This window comes from Argopecten irradians, chromosome 8 (genome assembly GCF_041381155.1).
Source record: "Argopecten irradians isolate NY chromosome 8, Ai_NY, whole genome shotgun sequence".
NCBI classification, from domain to species: Eukaryota; Metazoa; Mollusca; class Bivalvia; order Pectinida; family Pectinidae; genus Argopecten; species Argopecten irradians.
The window spans coordinates 41,802,684-41,817,102 of record NC_091141.1 but is presented as its reverse complement, the minus strand read 5'-3'; the positions used below and the strand labels follow the sequence as shown (position 1 = coordinate 41,817,102).

The window sequence follows — 14,419 nt, the reverse complement described above, 5'->3', positions numbered from 1 at the left end:
GTGTGGGGTAGGTATGGTATACAGGTGTGGGGTAGGTATGGTATACAGGTGTGGGGTAGGTATGGTGTACAGGTGTGGGGTAGGTATGGTATACAGGTGTGGGGTAGGTATGGTATACAGGTGTGGGGTAGGTATGGTGTACAGGTGTGGGGTAGGTATGGTGTATTACAGGTGTGGGGTAGGTATGGTGGTATACAGGTGTGGGGTAGGTATGGTATTACAGGTGTGGGGTAGGTATGGTGTACAGGTGTGGGGTAGGTATGGTGTACAGGTGTGGGGTAGGTATGGTATACAGGTGTGGTTGTATGGTTACAGGTGTGGGGTAGGTATGGTATACAGGTGTGGGGTAGGTATGGTGTTGGTGTACAGGTGTGGGGTAGGTATGGTATACAGGTGTGGGAGGTATGGTATACGTGTGGGGTAGGTATGGTATACAGGTGTGGGTAGGTATGGTTACAGGTGTGGGGTAGGTTGGTACAGGTGTGGGGTAGGTATGGTGTACAGGTGTGGGTAGGTATGGTATACAGGTGTGGGGTAGGTATGGTATACAGGTGTGGGGTAGGTATGGTGATAGGTGTGGGGTAGGTATGGTATACAGGTGTGGGGTAGGTATGGTGTACAGGTGTGGGGTAGGTATGGTATACAGGTGTGTGGGGTAGGTATGGTGTACAGGTGTGGGGTAGGTATGGTGTACAGGTGTGGGGTAGGTATGGTATACAGGTGTGGGGTAGGTATGGTGTACAGGTGTGGGGTAGGTATGGTGTACAGGTGTGGGGTAGGTATGGTATACAGGTGTGGGGTAGGTATGGTGTACAGGTGTGGGGTAGGTATGGTGTACAGGTGTGGGTAGGTATGGTATACAGGTGTGGGGTAGGTATGGTGTACAGGTGTGGGGGTAGGTATGGTATACAGGTGTGGGGTAGGTATGGTGTACAGGTGTGGGGTAGGTATGGTGTACAGGTGTGGGGTAGGTATGGTATACAGGTGTGGGGTAGGTATGGTATACAGGTGTGGGGTAGGTATGGTGTACAGGTGTGGGGTAGGTATGGTATACAGGTGTGGGTGGTATGGTGTACAGGTGTGGGTTAGGTATGGTATACAGGTGTGGGGTAGGTATGGTGTACAGGTGTGGGGTAGGTATGGTGTACAGGTGTGGGGTAGGTATGGTGTACAGGTGTGGGGTAGGTATGGTATACAGGTGTGGGGTAGGTATGGTGTACAGGTGTGGGGTTAGGTATGGTATACAGGTGTGGGGTAGGTATGGTGTACAGGTGTGGGGTAGGTATGGTGTACAGGTGTGGGGTAGGTATGGTGTACAGGTGGTGTGGGGTAGGTATGGTGTACAGGTGTGGGGTAAGGTATGGTGTACAGGTGTGGGGTAGGTATGGTATACAGGTGTGGGGTAGGTATGGTGTACAGGTGTGGGGTAGGTATGGTGTACAGTGTGGGTAGGTATGGTATACAGGTGTGGGGTAGGTATGGTGTACAGGTGTGGGGTAGGTATGGTTATTCAGGTGTGGGGTAGGTATGGTAACAGGTGTGGGGTAGGTATGGTATACAGGTGTGGGGTAGGTATGGTATACAGGTGTGGGGTAGGTATGGTGTACAGGTGTGGGGTAGGTTATGGTATACAGGTGTGGGGTAGGTATGGTGTACAGGTGTGGGGTAGGTATGGTGTACAGGTGTGGGGTAGGTATGGTATACAGGTGTGGGGTAGGTATGGTATACAGGTGTGGGGTAGGTATGGTGTATACAGGTGTGGGGTAGGTATGGTGTACAGGTGTGGGGTAGGTATGGTTACAGGTGTGGGGTAGGTATGGTGTACAGGTGTGGGTTAGGTATGGTATGTACAGGTGTGGGGTAGGTATGGTGTACAGGTGTGGGGTAGGTATGGTGTACAGGTGTGGGGTAGGTATGGTATACAGGTGTGGGGTAGGTATGGTTTAGCACAGGTGTGGGTGTAGGTATGGTGTACAGGTGTGGGTAGGTATGGTTTACAGGTGTGGGGTAGGTACACAGGTGTGGGGTAGGTATGGTATACAGGTGTGGGGTAGGTATGGTGTACAGGTGTGGGGTAGGTATGGTATACAGGTGTGGGGTAGGTATGGTGTAAGGTGTGGGGTAGGTATGGGTATACAGGTGTGGGTAGGTATGGTATGGTGTGGGTATATGGTATACAGGTGTGGGGTAGGTATGGTGTACAGGTGTGGGGTAGGTATGGTATACAGGTGTGGGGTAGGTATGGTATACAGGTGTGGGGTAGGTATGGTATACAGGTGTGGGTAGGTATGGTTACAGGTGTGGGGTAGGTATGGTATACAGGTGTGGGGTAGGTATGGTGTATACAGGTGTGGGTAGGTATGGTATACAGGTGTGGGGTAGTATGGTTACAGGTGGTAGTATGGTGTACAGGTGTGGGGTAGGTATGGTATACAGGTGTGGGGTAGGTATGGTATACAGGTGTGGGGTAGGTATGGTGTACAGGTGTGGGGGTAGGTATGGTGGTACAGGTGTGGGGTAGGTATGGTGTACAGGTGTGGGGTAGGTATGGTGTACAGGTGTGGGGTAGGTATGGTGTACAGGTGTGGGTAGGTATGGTGTACAGGTGTGGGGTAGGTATGGTGTACAGGTGTGGGGTAGGTATGGTATACAGGTGTGGGGTAGGTATGGTATACAGGTGGGTAGTATGTTCAGGTGTGGGTAGGTGGTGTACAGGTGTGGGTAGGTATGGTATACAGGTGTGGGGTAGGTATGGTATACAGGTGTGGGGTAGGTATGGTGTACAGGTGTGGGTTAGGTATGGTGTACAGGTGTGGGGTAGGTATGGTGTACAGGTGTGGGTAGGTATGGTGTACAGGTGTGGGTAGGTATGGTATACAGGTGTGGGGTAGGTATGGTATACAGGTGTGGGGTAGGTATGGTATACAGGTGTGGGGTAGGTATGGTATACAGGTGTGGGGTAGGTATGGTATACAGGTGTGGGGTAGGTATGGTATACAGGTGTGGGGTAGGTATGGTATACAGGTGTGGGGTAGGTATGGTATACAGGTGTGGGGTAGGTATGGTGTACAGGTGTGTGGGGTAGGTATGGTGTACAGGTGTGGGGTAGGTATATGGTATACAGGTGTGGGGTTGGTATGGTGTACAGGTGTGGGGTAGGTATGGTATACAGGTGTGGGGTAGGTATGGTGTACAGGTGTGGGGTAGGTATGGTATACAGGTGTGGGGTAGGTATGGTGTACAGGTGTGGGGTAGGTATGGTATACAGGTGTGGGGTAGGTATGGTGTACAGGTGTGGGGTAGGTATGGTGTACAGGTGTGGGTAGGTATGGTATACAGGTGTGGGGTAGGTATGGTATACAGGTGTGGGGTAGGTATGGTATACAGGTGTGGGGTAGGTATGGTGTACAGGTGTGGGGTAGGTATGGTGTACAGGTGTGGGGTAAGTATGGTATACAGGTGTGGGGTAGGTATGGTGTACAGGTGTGGGGTAGGTATGGTATACAGGTGTGGGGTAGGTATGGTATACAGGTGTGGGGTAGGTATGGTATACAGGTGTGGGGTAGGTATGGTATACAGGTGTGGGGTAGGTATGGTATACAGGTGTGGGGTAGGTATGGTGTACAGGTGTGGGGTAGGTATGGTATACAGGTGTGGGGTAGGTATGGTATACAGGTGTGGGGTAGGTATGGTGTACAGGTGTGGGGTAGGTATGGTATACAGGTGTGGGGTAGGTATGGTATACAGGTGTGGGGTAGGTATGGTGTACAGGTGTGGGGTAGGTATGGTGTACAGGTGTGGGGTAGGTATGGTATACAGGTGTGGGGTAGGTATGGTATACAGGTGTGGGGTAGGTATGGTGTACAGGTGTGGGGTAGGTATGGTATACAGGTGTGGGGTAGGTATGGTGTACAGGTGTGGGGTAGGTTGGTTACAGGTGGGTGGTATGTACAGGTGTGGGGTAGGTATGGTATACAGGTGTGGGGTAGGTATGGTGTACAGGTGTGGGGTAGGTATGGTATACAGGTGTGGTGGTATGTATACAGGTGTGGGTAGGTATGGTGTACAGGTGTGGGGTAGGTATGGTGTACAGGTGTGGGGTAGGTATGGTGTACAGGTGTGGGGTAGGTATGGTATACAGGTGTGGGGTAGGTATGGTGTACAGGTGTGGGGTAGGTATGGTATACAGGTGTGGGGTAGGTATGGTGTACAGGTGTGGGTAGGGTATACAGGTGTATTGTTTCTGGTTGGTATGTGGTGTACAGGTGTGGGGTAGGTATGGTATACAGGTGTGGGGTAGGTATGGTATACAGTGTGGGGTAGGTATGGTGTACAGGTGTGGGGTAGGTATGGTTACAGGTGTGGGGTAGGTTTAGGTGTGGAGGTATGGTGTACAGGTGTGGGGTAGGTATGGTGTACAGGTGTGGGGTAGGTATGGTGTACAGGTGTGGGGTAGGTATGGTATACAGGTGTGGGGTAGGTATGGTATACAGGTGTGGGGTAGGTATGGTATACAGGTGTGGGGTAGGTATGGTATACAGGTGTGGGGTAGGTATGGTATACAGGTGTGGGGTAGGTATGGTATACAGGTGTGGGGTAGGTATGGTATACAGGTGTGGGTAGGTATGGTATACAGTGTGGGGTAGGTATGGTATACAGGTGGGGTAGTATGGTATACAGGTGTGGGGTAGGTATGGTATACAGGTGTGGGGTAGGTATGGTATACAGGTGTGGGGTAGGTATGGTATACAGGTGTGGGTTAGGTATGTATGGTATGGTATACAGGTTTGGGGTAGGTATGGTATACAGGTGTGGGTAAGGCATGGTGTACAGGTGTGGGGTAGGTATGGTATATAGGTGTGGGTTAGGTATGGTGTACAGGTTTGGGGTAGGTATGGTATACAGGTGTGGGTTAGGTATGGTGTACAGGTTTGGGGTAGGTATGGTATACAGGTTTGGGGTAGGTATGGTATACAGGTGTGGGTTAGGTATGGTATACAGGTGTTGGGTAGGTATGGTATACAGGTGTGGGGTAGGTATGGTATACAGGTGTGGGGTAGGTATGGTATACAGGTTTGGGATTGGTATGGTATACAGGTGTGGGGTAGGTATGGGGTACAGGTGTGGGGTAGGTATGGTGTACAGGTGTGGGGTAGGTATGGTGTACAGGTGTGGGGTAGGTATGGTATACAGGTGTGGGGTAGGTATGGTATACAGGTGTGGGGTAGGTATGATATACAGGTGTGGGGTAGGTATGGTGTACAGGTGTAGGGTAGGTATGGTAAACAGGTGTGGGATGTGTATTGTGTACAGGTGTGGGGTAGGTATGGTGTACAGGTGTGGGGTAGGTATGGTGTGCAGGTGTGGGGTAGGTATGGTGTACAGGTGTGGGGTAGGTATGGTGTGCAGGTGTGTGGGGTAGGTATGGTGTACAGGTGTGGGGTAGGTATGGTATACAAGTGTGGGGTAGGTATGGTGAACATGTGTGGGGTAGGTATGGTGTATAGGTGTGGGGTAGGTATGGTGTACAGGTGTGGGGTAGGTATGGTATACAGGTGTGGAGTAGGTATGGTGTACAGGTGTTGGGTAGGTATGGTATACAGGTGTAGGATGTGTATTGTGTACAGGTGTAGGTGTGTGCTATCTTCATCACTTAAGAACAGACTACTACAGTATAATAGCCCTTCTCCCTGTGTTATTATTACAGGTAAACATAATCTGATTACATAACTCTACTTCAGAACCAAAGGTAAAATTGTAACCTACATATGATGCACAGGTAAGCTTACTGTCATCAACAACACAGGTAATATAGTGCTATAAAGTTACTGTTAAGTAGGCCATCATCAGCAAACTTTCTCATCCTACAACTTCATACCAATACTACACACTATAGTCACACAGTTACTACAAGTGTCCATCAAAATTGATAGATCATAAATATATTTTATATTTTTACCTGAACATAAGGCTGACACCAGGGGGCACTCCGTTGTACATCAATTAATATTTCTAGTTAGCAAAACACAAACGTTTCAATACATGCAAATCCAGAATTTCACCAAAAACATCTTGTTTTTAATGTACTTCCTTGAAGCGTGTGTATATATCATCCAACCCCTTCGGCCACAAAATCAATTACTATCCTTTACTTCTCTACACTTGTGTATACTTTCAACAAGTTTTTGTTATATACCCGAATTCTCCATAAATATCCACACTGACACTGCTATATCACATGCTATATATCACAGCATCTCTTAAGTACATCCATGGACGCTGAATAAGACAACATTAATTTCGGCCTGCACTAGGTAGTCGGTCCGTCCAAATTGATTATAACATCTAATCAGATTGTATGATGACAGTACACTTTCAAACATCTTCTAAACCCTGACTAGAGTAGAATGTCGATACACCCAAAATTAGAGTGTTGTCCACTCACAGGGTAATTATCCGAGACCTGCCCCTTCAGCCGACCCTAAAAGTCCCTTGTCCGGAGCGATCATGCATGACCTTGTTATTCCATTGAAAGGCCAGTTGTATTGACTTCCATTAAAGCTAGAGTATAGTATGTATAGAGACCGATTTTGTATATATACCTCAGGGGCGAGCTCTATACTCAGTGACAATCGGTGTCGGGTCGTACCAGGCAGGGTCAGACGAAATCTCTTGTCACTCCGTGATACGATTTGTCTTAACTGTCAGAACCAAATATCCCCACATTGCCATTCCACGTAAAATACTATAAGTGTTTTGGTCCTGAGCTATTTAAATTGGTAAGAAATGGTGGAGATGGATTGTTGCTTGGTCCAAATGGCCCTGATCATGCTATGGGCCGGGGAACTAAGATGGGCGATAAGTTACTGTACGGTCCTGTATACGGTGTTTCTTTCTACCAGGTATAATTACAGGTAAATTATCCCTCATCACTAATCACTGCTCAGGTGTATACAGGTGTAACAGGAGCCCTAATCATACCTGATAACAATAATACACATAAAAAATATACCTCAACTTGTGTCAAAACATGTGTATAAATATATATTTGCTATTCACTTTTATTATGAAACAAATGGATATTTTCTCATCATAAGCTGGGTATTAAACTGAATTATCCCAAACAAAGCCAACAAAAGATGAACTTGTACTGGAAATCTGACTCTCACTTGTACACTTGAGTCTGAAAAGGCCACTTCCTCTCATTTAGAGGAGAACCACAGCTCACCATAGAACACCTCCCCCCTCCCCTCCCCCCTCCTTCCCTACCAAGTGACACTCAGTGATAGCTCCTGGTATGTACTAATACATTATGTCAATATCAAATTAAACATCATTTTTATGTGGAATTACATTGTTGTTAAGACCATTTTTCTGCTATACACGGTTGTACCTATCTGAAGGTGATACACATGTCAAAATTCAACATCTGTATATTCTTATACCACTCAGGTAACAAAAAATTATTTTATTAAATTATCTAAGCAGATATTGATTAATCTCCACAAAATTCAATAAGACTTATGCTAAAGGACAAGTAAATTTACAGACATCTTAACTGAATGCTCACACAACAGGGACATCTTACTTTACTGACACCTGAATTTAACCTAACAGACTTTAAAGACACTACACCTTTCCAAATGAAGTGACACCCGACATAATTAAAACTCTGCTAAACTGACACCTGAATAAACTGACATCTTTATAAATCGGCACCTGAATTAACTGATACTTTACTAAATTGACACCTGATTTTCTTAAAACTTTACTAAATTTACATCTGATTATGTGAAAACTTATATAAATTGACACCTGAATTAGCTGACATTTTTCTGACACCTTACTAAACTGACATCTGACTATGTGAAAACTTGTATAAATTGACACCTGAATTTACTGACACCTTACTGAATTAACACTAGACTGTCAAACATTTTACTATTTTTTTATTATCCCAGTGATATTATAAAATAGTGACATCTGCAATAAAATAAAGACAATTTCTGAATAGGTCAAGAAGCCTTTATCAGAACATCTTCAGCTATTACAAACATATATGGTATCCGAGTTAGGAAGCAGTAAACCTGATGTCTACTCATACTCAGGTTTATAAAAGGAAGTAATGTATATATCACTAATTAAATGTGCATTTTTAGTAAAACCTAAAGTGTACAAGTAGATATAGGTGGGCTATTTGAAAGATAAATAGGAAACAAAATGCAGTTGCAGGTGTTTTGAAGCCCTAAAGCCAAAAAGTAATGTTTAATTCATAAGCAAAAATGTATGCTTTTAATGGGGTTTTTTTCAATATACTATTGATTTTTTATTGTATCAGTTCTGTATCTGCCAAGAACATTTTTCTGTAAAAACGTTTATTTCCATTTTACAACGTGATAATTACAAGTTACTAGCTACTTACCTATGAAGCCATATAAATGTAGCATTAGCCATATTAAAATTATCTCTTATATCTCATGAATATTCATGACACAGACCTGGTATACAATGATATCTATATTATGTCATTAAGAGTCCTGTATCTTTAATGGTACATGAATATTTATGAACTCCACCCAAATGGAGGTGTAATGATACAACAATATTTACATTACATAATGAAGGGTCTCTTGTGTGTAGAAGAAGACTGTAACACCTTAGGGACCTGGGGCTGATGTAGGGCGCTGTCATGTGATCTCAGGTGTGTTATACAAGTGTAAACATCTATAGATAAGTAAGGCGTGTATAGATACACAGGATTACAAGCTGATCACAATACACCCTCAAGCTCCAACATTTGAATTCTCATCCAAACGAAATTCAATTTTCCAGGTCAAAGATAGTCTGACAACTCTATACAGGCTGTGTATCTGTGTCCACCGGCGAATAAAGATACACCATTGTTACCTTTGATAGTTTTCTGGTTCAATGTTATCAAGGTGTTTGATTGATGGTCTGTACACCAACCTTAATGGCTCCTTCTCTATAGACTTCACAGATGGAGCGTCATGATTGGTCTAGATTTACTGACCTATCAAGCGTCATGATTGGTCTAGTTTTACTCATCTATCGAGCGTCATGATTGGTCTAGATTTACTGACCTATCAAGCCTCATGATTGGTCTAGCTTTACTCATCTATCGAGCGTCATGATTGGTCTAGATTTACTGACCTATCAAGCATCATGATTGGTCTAGATTTACTGACCTATCAAGTGTCATGATTGGTCTAGCTTTACTAATCTATCGAGCGTCATGATTGGTCTATACTAGCTTTAATCAACTATCAAACGTCATGATTGGTCTAGCTTTACTCATCTATCGAGCGTCATGATTGGTCTAGCTTTACTTTCCTATCAAGCGCCATGATTCATATATCATCTAATCAATTAACAGCAATTTACCCAAATTAATTCATATATTTGCAATGATAATTTTGGTATATTATATAACAATTCCTGAAAGTAATGGCCAGCCAACAAACAACTCTGGTTAGTGAAGCCAAGCATTATTTACAAATAAATTGTTATTGTTTCATAGACTTCATTGGACCCTCCTCTCATAGATCCTGTTCTAAAGAGGTCGACAGAGCCTTGATTCTACAATCAATGCAGAACTCTATGTCTAGTAGCGATATAAAAGATTTCGCTTAATTTCTCCTATATGGACCCACCCCTCCTGTCCATGGGGGTCAGAGCCAAGATTTATACAAACTCTGTTCCCGTTCCCCCCAAGGATGTTTCTATAGTTAAAGGACTGATATATTTTAGGTCCTTTTGGCCCCCAAATTCATAGATTTTTTTAAACCAAGAGTTAAGAAATGAAATTGTTTTACTTGAAATATTTTGTACATCCCTGATTCACTTGTTTTTAAAATTTTCTAATTTCGCAATCATCTGAACTATGTACAAGTTAATGGAATTTGAAAATGTAGTCACTTTTTGCCTATTTTATTACATTTTTGATCTAAGAAATGATATAGCACAATCTTGAACAAACTATATATTTAATGAAAGTAAATTAAAGACACACATATATAATATAGATACTTCTTCAGGTGTGTTCCAAGAATATGCTCCATAGTTTCTAGATGAAAAACTCAGTAAATAATGACCAAAACTGACAACATTTCCAAATTTTCATAATTTGTGAATGTTTGAAAATTTGCCACATTTCAGGGTCAAAAAAGGCACAAACCATACATAGACCTTTGGTTACAGTCAATATTGTACTATATGATTAGTAGAGTTTTAAAAGATTAACCTCTGTTTACCCCTATTCCCAGAAGACAGCAGAAGACATTAAAATATTATATAAACATTATATTTTGTTGTTATTTTACTTCAAAATACTAGAATAATGAAAATATACAACGTAACAATCAAACGTTGTGAAAACATTATATGAAAACATTCGGCAGACGTTGTCAAAAAATGTTCCCAAAACTTTCATTTGCAACTTTTTTGCAACCTAAATGCAACGTTGCGATCGGACCTAATAAAAACGTCCTCCGGATGTTGTGTGCCCACTGGGATTGGGCCTTGCCCCTCCTGCCCCAAGGGAGTCAGAGCCAAGATTTATAGAACATGTTTTTGGCCTAATTTAGTTACAGTCCACGTATAACTCCATGACTAAACAATTAAAGTAAACTGTTGATGAATGGAAGGACCACAGATGCTGGGCATTTTGGGCCAGGTAATCAAGCTAACACAAAAACTAAACAGAACTAAAATGTAGGACAATATGGTTGATTTCAAATGAGGTATACTCAAAATGTTTACCAATACATAGACTTTTTAGTGTAAGTGCAAAAAACATCTCAAATACAAAATTATAAAATTTCAATAAAATTTGACAAAACAGAATTAGGGAGGAAATGATTGTTTTTATGATATCCATTCAGTAAGGAGTTTCTATTACTAACAAGCACCATTAATTAATTTCTGACTCATTTTGTCATTTCATGTTGATTCCATTCTGGTTAATTCATTTTTGAGATTTTATTGTCACGATTATATACAACTTGATATTTTTTATTTCACTTAACGCATAAAAAGTCTTGCATTTCATATGCTATTAGCATGCAAATAAGATTAATAATGACGTCATAAATAAACGACATCAGGAGATATCGTACATGCTATCTTGGTATTGTTTGGGGTTGATAAGTTCATTATTAACGCTGCATTGTTCATCCTACTTCTCGTTTGGTTAAAACTAATAATAATGTCAACCATAGCATGACCTGTATCCATTTAATATCTGCAAGAGGCCAGTGGGGCCTGTATCTGGTGATAACTGTCACTTTATATCTTTATCAGTTGACCATCAAATTGGGCTCCTATAAATATTCAACTTGGCACTGTGAACTATACCCCTGTTCTCATCGTCCCATTAAGGATCCTCAAGCATGGACATTAATGAGAACCAACTATATATATTCATCTTGAAACTGTAAACTATATCCGTTTCCCTTGGTCCTGTTGTAATCCTCCCACATTCCATGTATGAGAGATCCTCATGATTATCAATGAGAACCAAGCATGACAAAAACGCTGTAATTACAAACCTCATAATTATTGTAAACTCATTATTATAATCAGTTAATCAATACAAACACCAAGAAAATATAATATGAAATGTTCTGTCAAACTTACAGGTGAGAATGAGTGTAGACCTAAAAAAAACCCAGGAAAAACCAAACATAATTTGAAATGTTCTGAAACTTACAGGTGAGAGAAAAATAGTGTGTAGGCCCAAAAGAGAACCTTAAAATCCCAACTTATTTACTCTAGACTGAAGACAAACAGGACAGCGACCAGAAATCAATGGGCGACACCTTTTATCTGGAAACAGCCATTTGTTATTGTGATTGGAGAAAAAGTGGAAAGTACACACGGGCCGTGTTACTGAACTTTGTCATTTTAGTTCTCTATTGTTGAAATGTTGACACACATTACGGCTACCATATCTAATTTGTGGCCGAGTTTACCCATCTTATGACAGTCCTATCATATTACATTCAATAATGACAAATTCATGGATAAAGGATCAGTAGATTGGACTCCGTTTTTATATAACAATACACAAACCCTGGGCCGATATCTTGTGGCTTTCATGTCTGGTTTTTATTTAATAATCTCAATCCATGACACAAAGTGAGGTATCCATTCTTGGTTGATTTTATCATCAACTTTAGGAATCCATTCTTGGTTGATTTTATCATCAACTTTAGGTATCCATTCTTGGTTGATTTTATCATCAACTTTAGGTATCCATTCTTGGTTGATTTTATCATCAACTTTAGGTATCCATTCTTGGTTGATTTTATCATCAACTTTAGGAATCCATTCTTGGTTGATTTTATCATCAACTTTAGGTATCCATTCTTGGTTGATTTTATCATCAATTAGATCCTTCTGGTTGATTTTATCATCAACTTTAGGATCCATTCTTGGTTGATTTTATCATCAACTTTAGGTATCCATTCTTGGTTGATTTTATCATCAACTTTAGGTATCCATTCTTGGTTGATTTTATCATCAACTTTAGGTATCCATTCTTGGTTGATTTTATCATCAACTTTAGGTATCCATTCTTGGTTGATTTTATCATCAACTTTAGGTATCCATTCTTGGTTGATTTTATCATCAACTTTAGGTATCCATTCTTGGTTGATTTTATCATCAACTTTAGGAATCCATTCTTGGTTGATTTTATCATCAACTTTAGGTATCCATTCTTGGTTGATTTTATCATCAACTTTAGGAATCCATTCTTGGTTGATTTTATCATCAACTTTAGGAATCCATTCTTGGTTGATTTTATCATCAACAGGTCGTGATTTTGTTGTCACACCCTCTAGGTAGGGAAAGATTCTATTAATCATTCTTTTACTGTATGGTATGTAGCGATCTTATTTTCTTATTTTGACCATCAGACAAATCTTCCAACATCATTTGGACCAATGTGTATGCACAGACACATTGTGGCAATCCAAAACATAAGGAATGATTAAAACTGTTAACATGGAGTTTTTCACAACTTGCATGTAAAAAAAATCTGCAGTGTTGTTATTTTCATGAAACATATTCAGACTTTAAACAACAAAGTTGATATATGTACAAAATATTACGAACGGGGAAATTTTCACGATCAAGCAATCTATGCGTAATTAGCATATATCGCCCATTCTCATAAATTTCCATGTTCAATGAAGTGAGTATTGCTTAAATCAATACTCTTTCAACTTTTCTGTAAGTCTTCCTAAGACTGTATATGTGGTGATTGAAAGCAATTGTTGGATGGGATATGGTCACAATTTTATATCAGGTCATTATATTTAACATACACTGGATTTCAGCTTTATATTTCATTTTTTGAGGTTTAAATTAATCCTAATGAATTAGATTAATTATAGACAACAGCTATTATATTATTCTATATTAGTGATACAGAACTAAATTAGTTAAGAAGTGTGAGAGAGTTGTCTCCCATTATGGTATTTTGCAACATTTTTTTCATAGGAAAATCTGGAAGGAATCTTCATTACCTTTGAAAATGAAAATATGTTTAGTTTTGTTTGAACAATTCTTAGTGACAATGATCATAAATGTACGTCATTAACAGATTTTTACACATCAATTTTAACAAAGATTGAAACTTAGATTTAATTGAGAAATCTAACCAGTATTTAAATATCATAAGATTATGAAAAAAGATTAAAAAAATTATCATTTTACGGTTGATATTTATTTAAATATTCTAAAAATTAATAAAGCATTTATTTATTTCTTCATTAAATACCCGGTAAGTACTTTATTTCTCCATTTACTATGTCTATAACAACTGTACATCTTAAGAGTTACTTCCCTTTAAATAGTAAGCTGCTTGAATGTAATTTAATCAGACACACAAAATTGAAGTATATATTAATTCATTGACCTCCGTAGACTCATTTGAACTCTTCCAAATCAAAGACTGGAACAGTCCATTATAAATTTCCAGGGGTGAATGGGTTCAGACACTGTAAATACTGACTTCAAATGTGTATATGATAATTAACGTACTTCACCAAAAAATGATAAGAGCATTAATACACTACTTTTAAATTAACACTATATGGATGTAAAATAAATCTGGATGAGTCTTGTTAATTTGATGTGAATTATCTATACTGTATATTTATACAGAAACAAGTCTCTGTTTAAAGATAAAACATTTTAAGCTGATTAAAATGGAGATCTTATTGACATTCAATGCAAGAGTTATCACCCCTTCTACTATGTTGCTAAGTTGAAATCTCATTGTAACTTGGGTTGGTACTTTCCACAAATCATTGAGGAGATCAAGATTTAAGAAAAAACAAGAGGCCCATGGGCCTTAGCGGTCACCTGAGTTCGGATTCAGAATGAAACAAAG

The 14,419-nt window shown here is 40.4% G+C and overlaps 1 protein-coding gene across 3 annotated transcripts in view; it reads right to left on the bottom strand.

Annotated features, from left to right (window-relative positions):
* The window catches only part of LOC138330399 (myelin regulatory factor-like), a 107,887-nt gene that overhangs the window by 54,359 nt on the left and 39,109 nt on the right, over positions 1–14,419 (bottom strand). Inside the window, exon 1 of one of the 3 annotated variants that reach the window (XM_069277991.1) lies at positions 5,960–6,819. The exons of the other annotated variants lie outside the window; for them this stretch is intronic. Within the exon in view, the coding sequence (XP_069134092.1) occupies positions 5,960–6,000 (41 nt within the window). The 5' untranslated portion in view covers positions 6,001–6,819. Of the gene's footprint in view, positions 1–5,959; positions 6,820–14,419 lie in introns of those variants that run through there. 3 annotated transcript variants of the gene reach the window in all.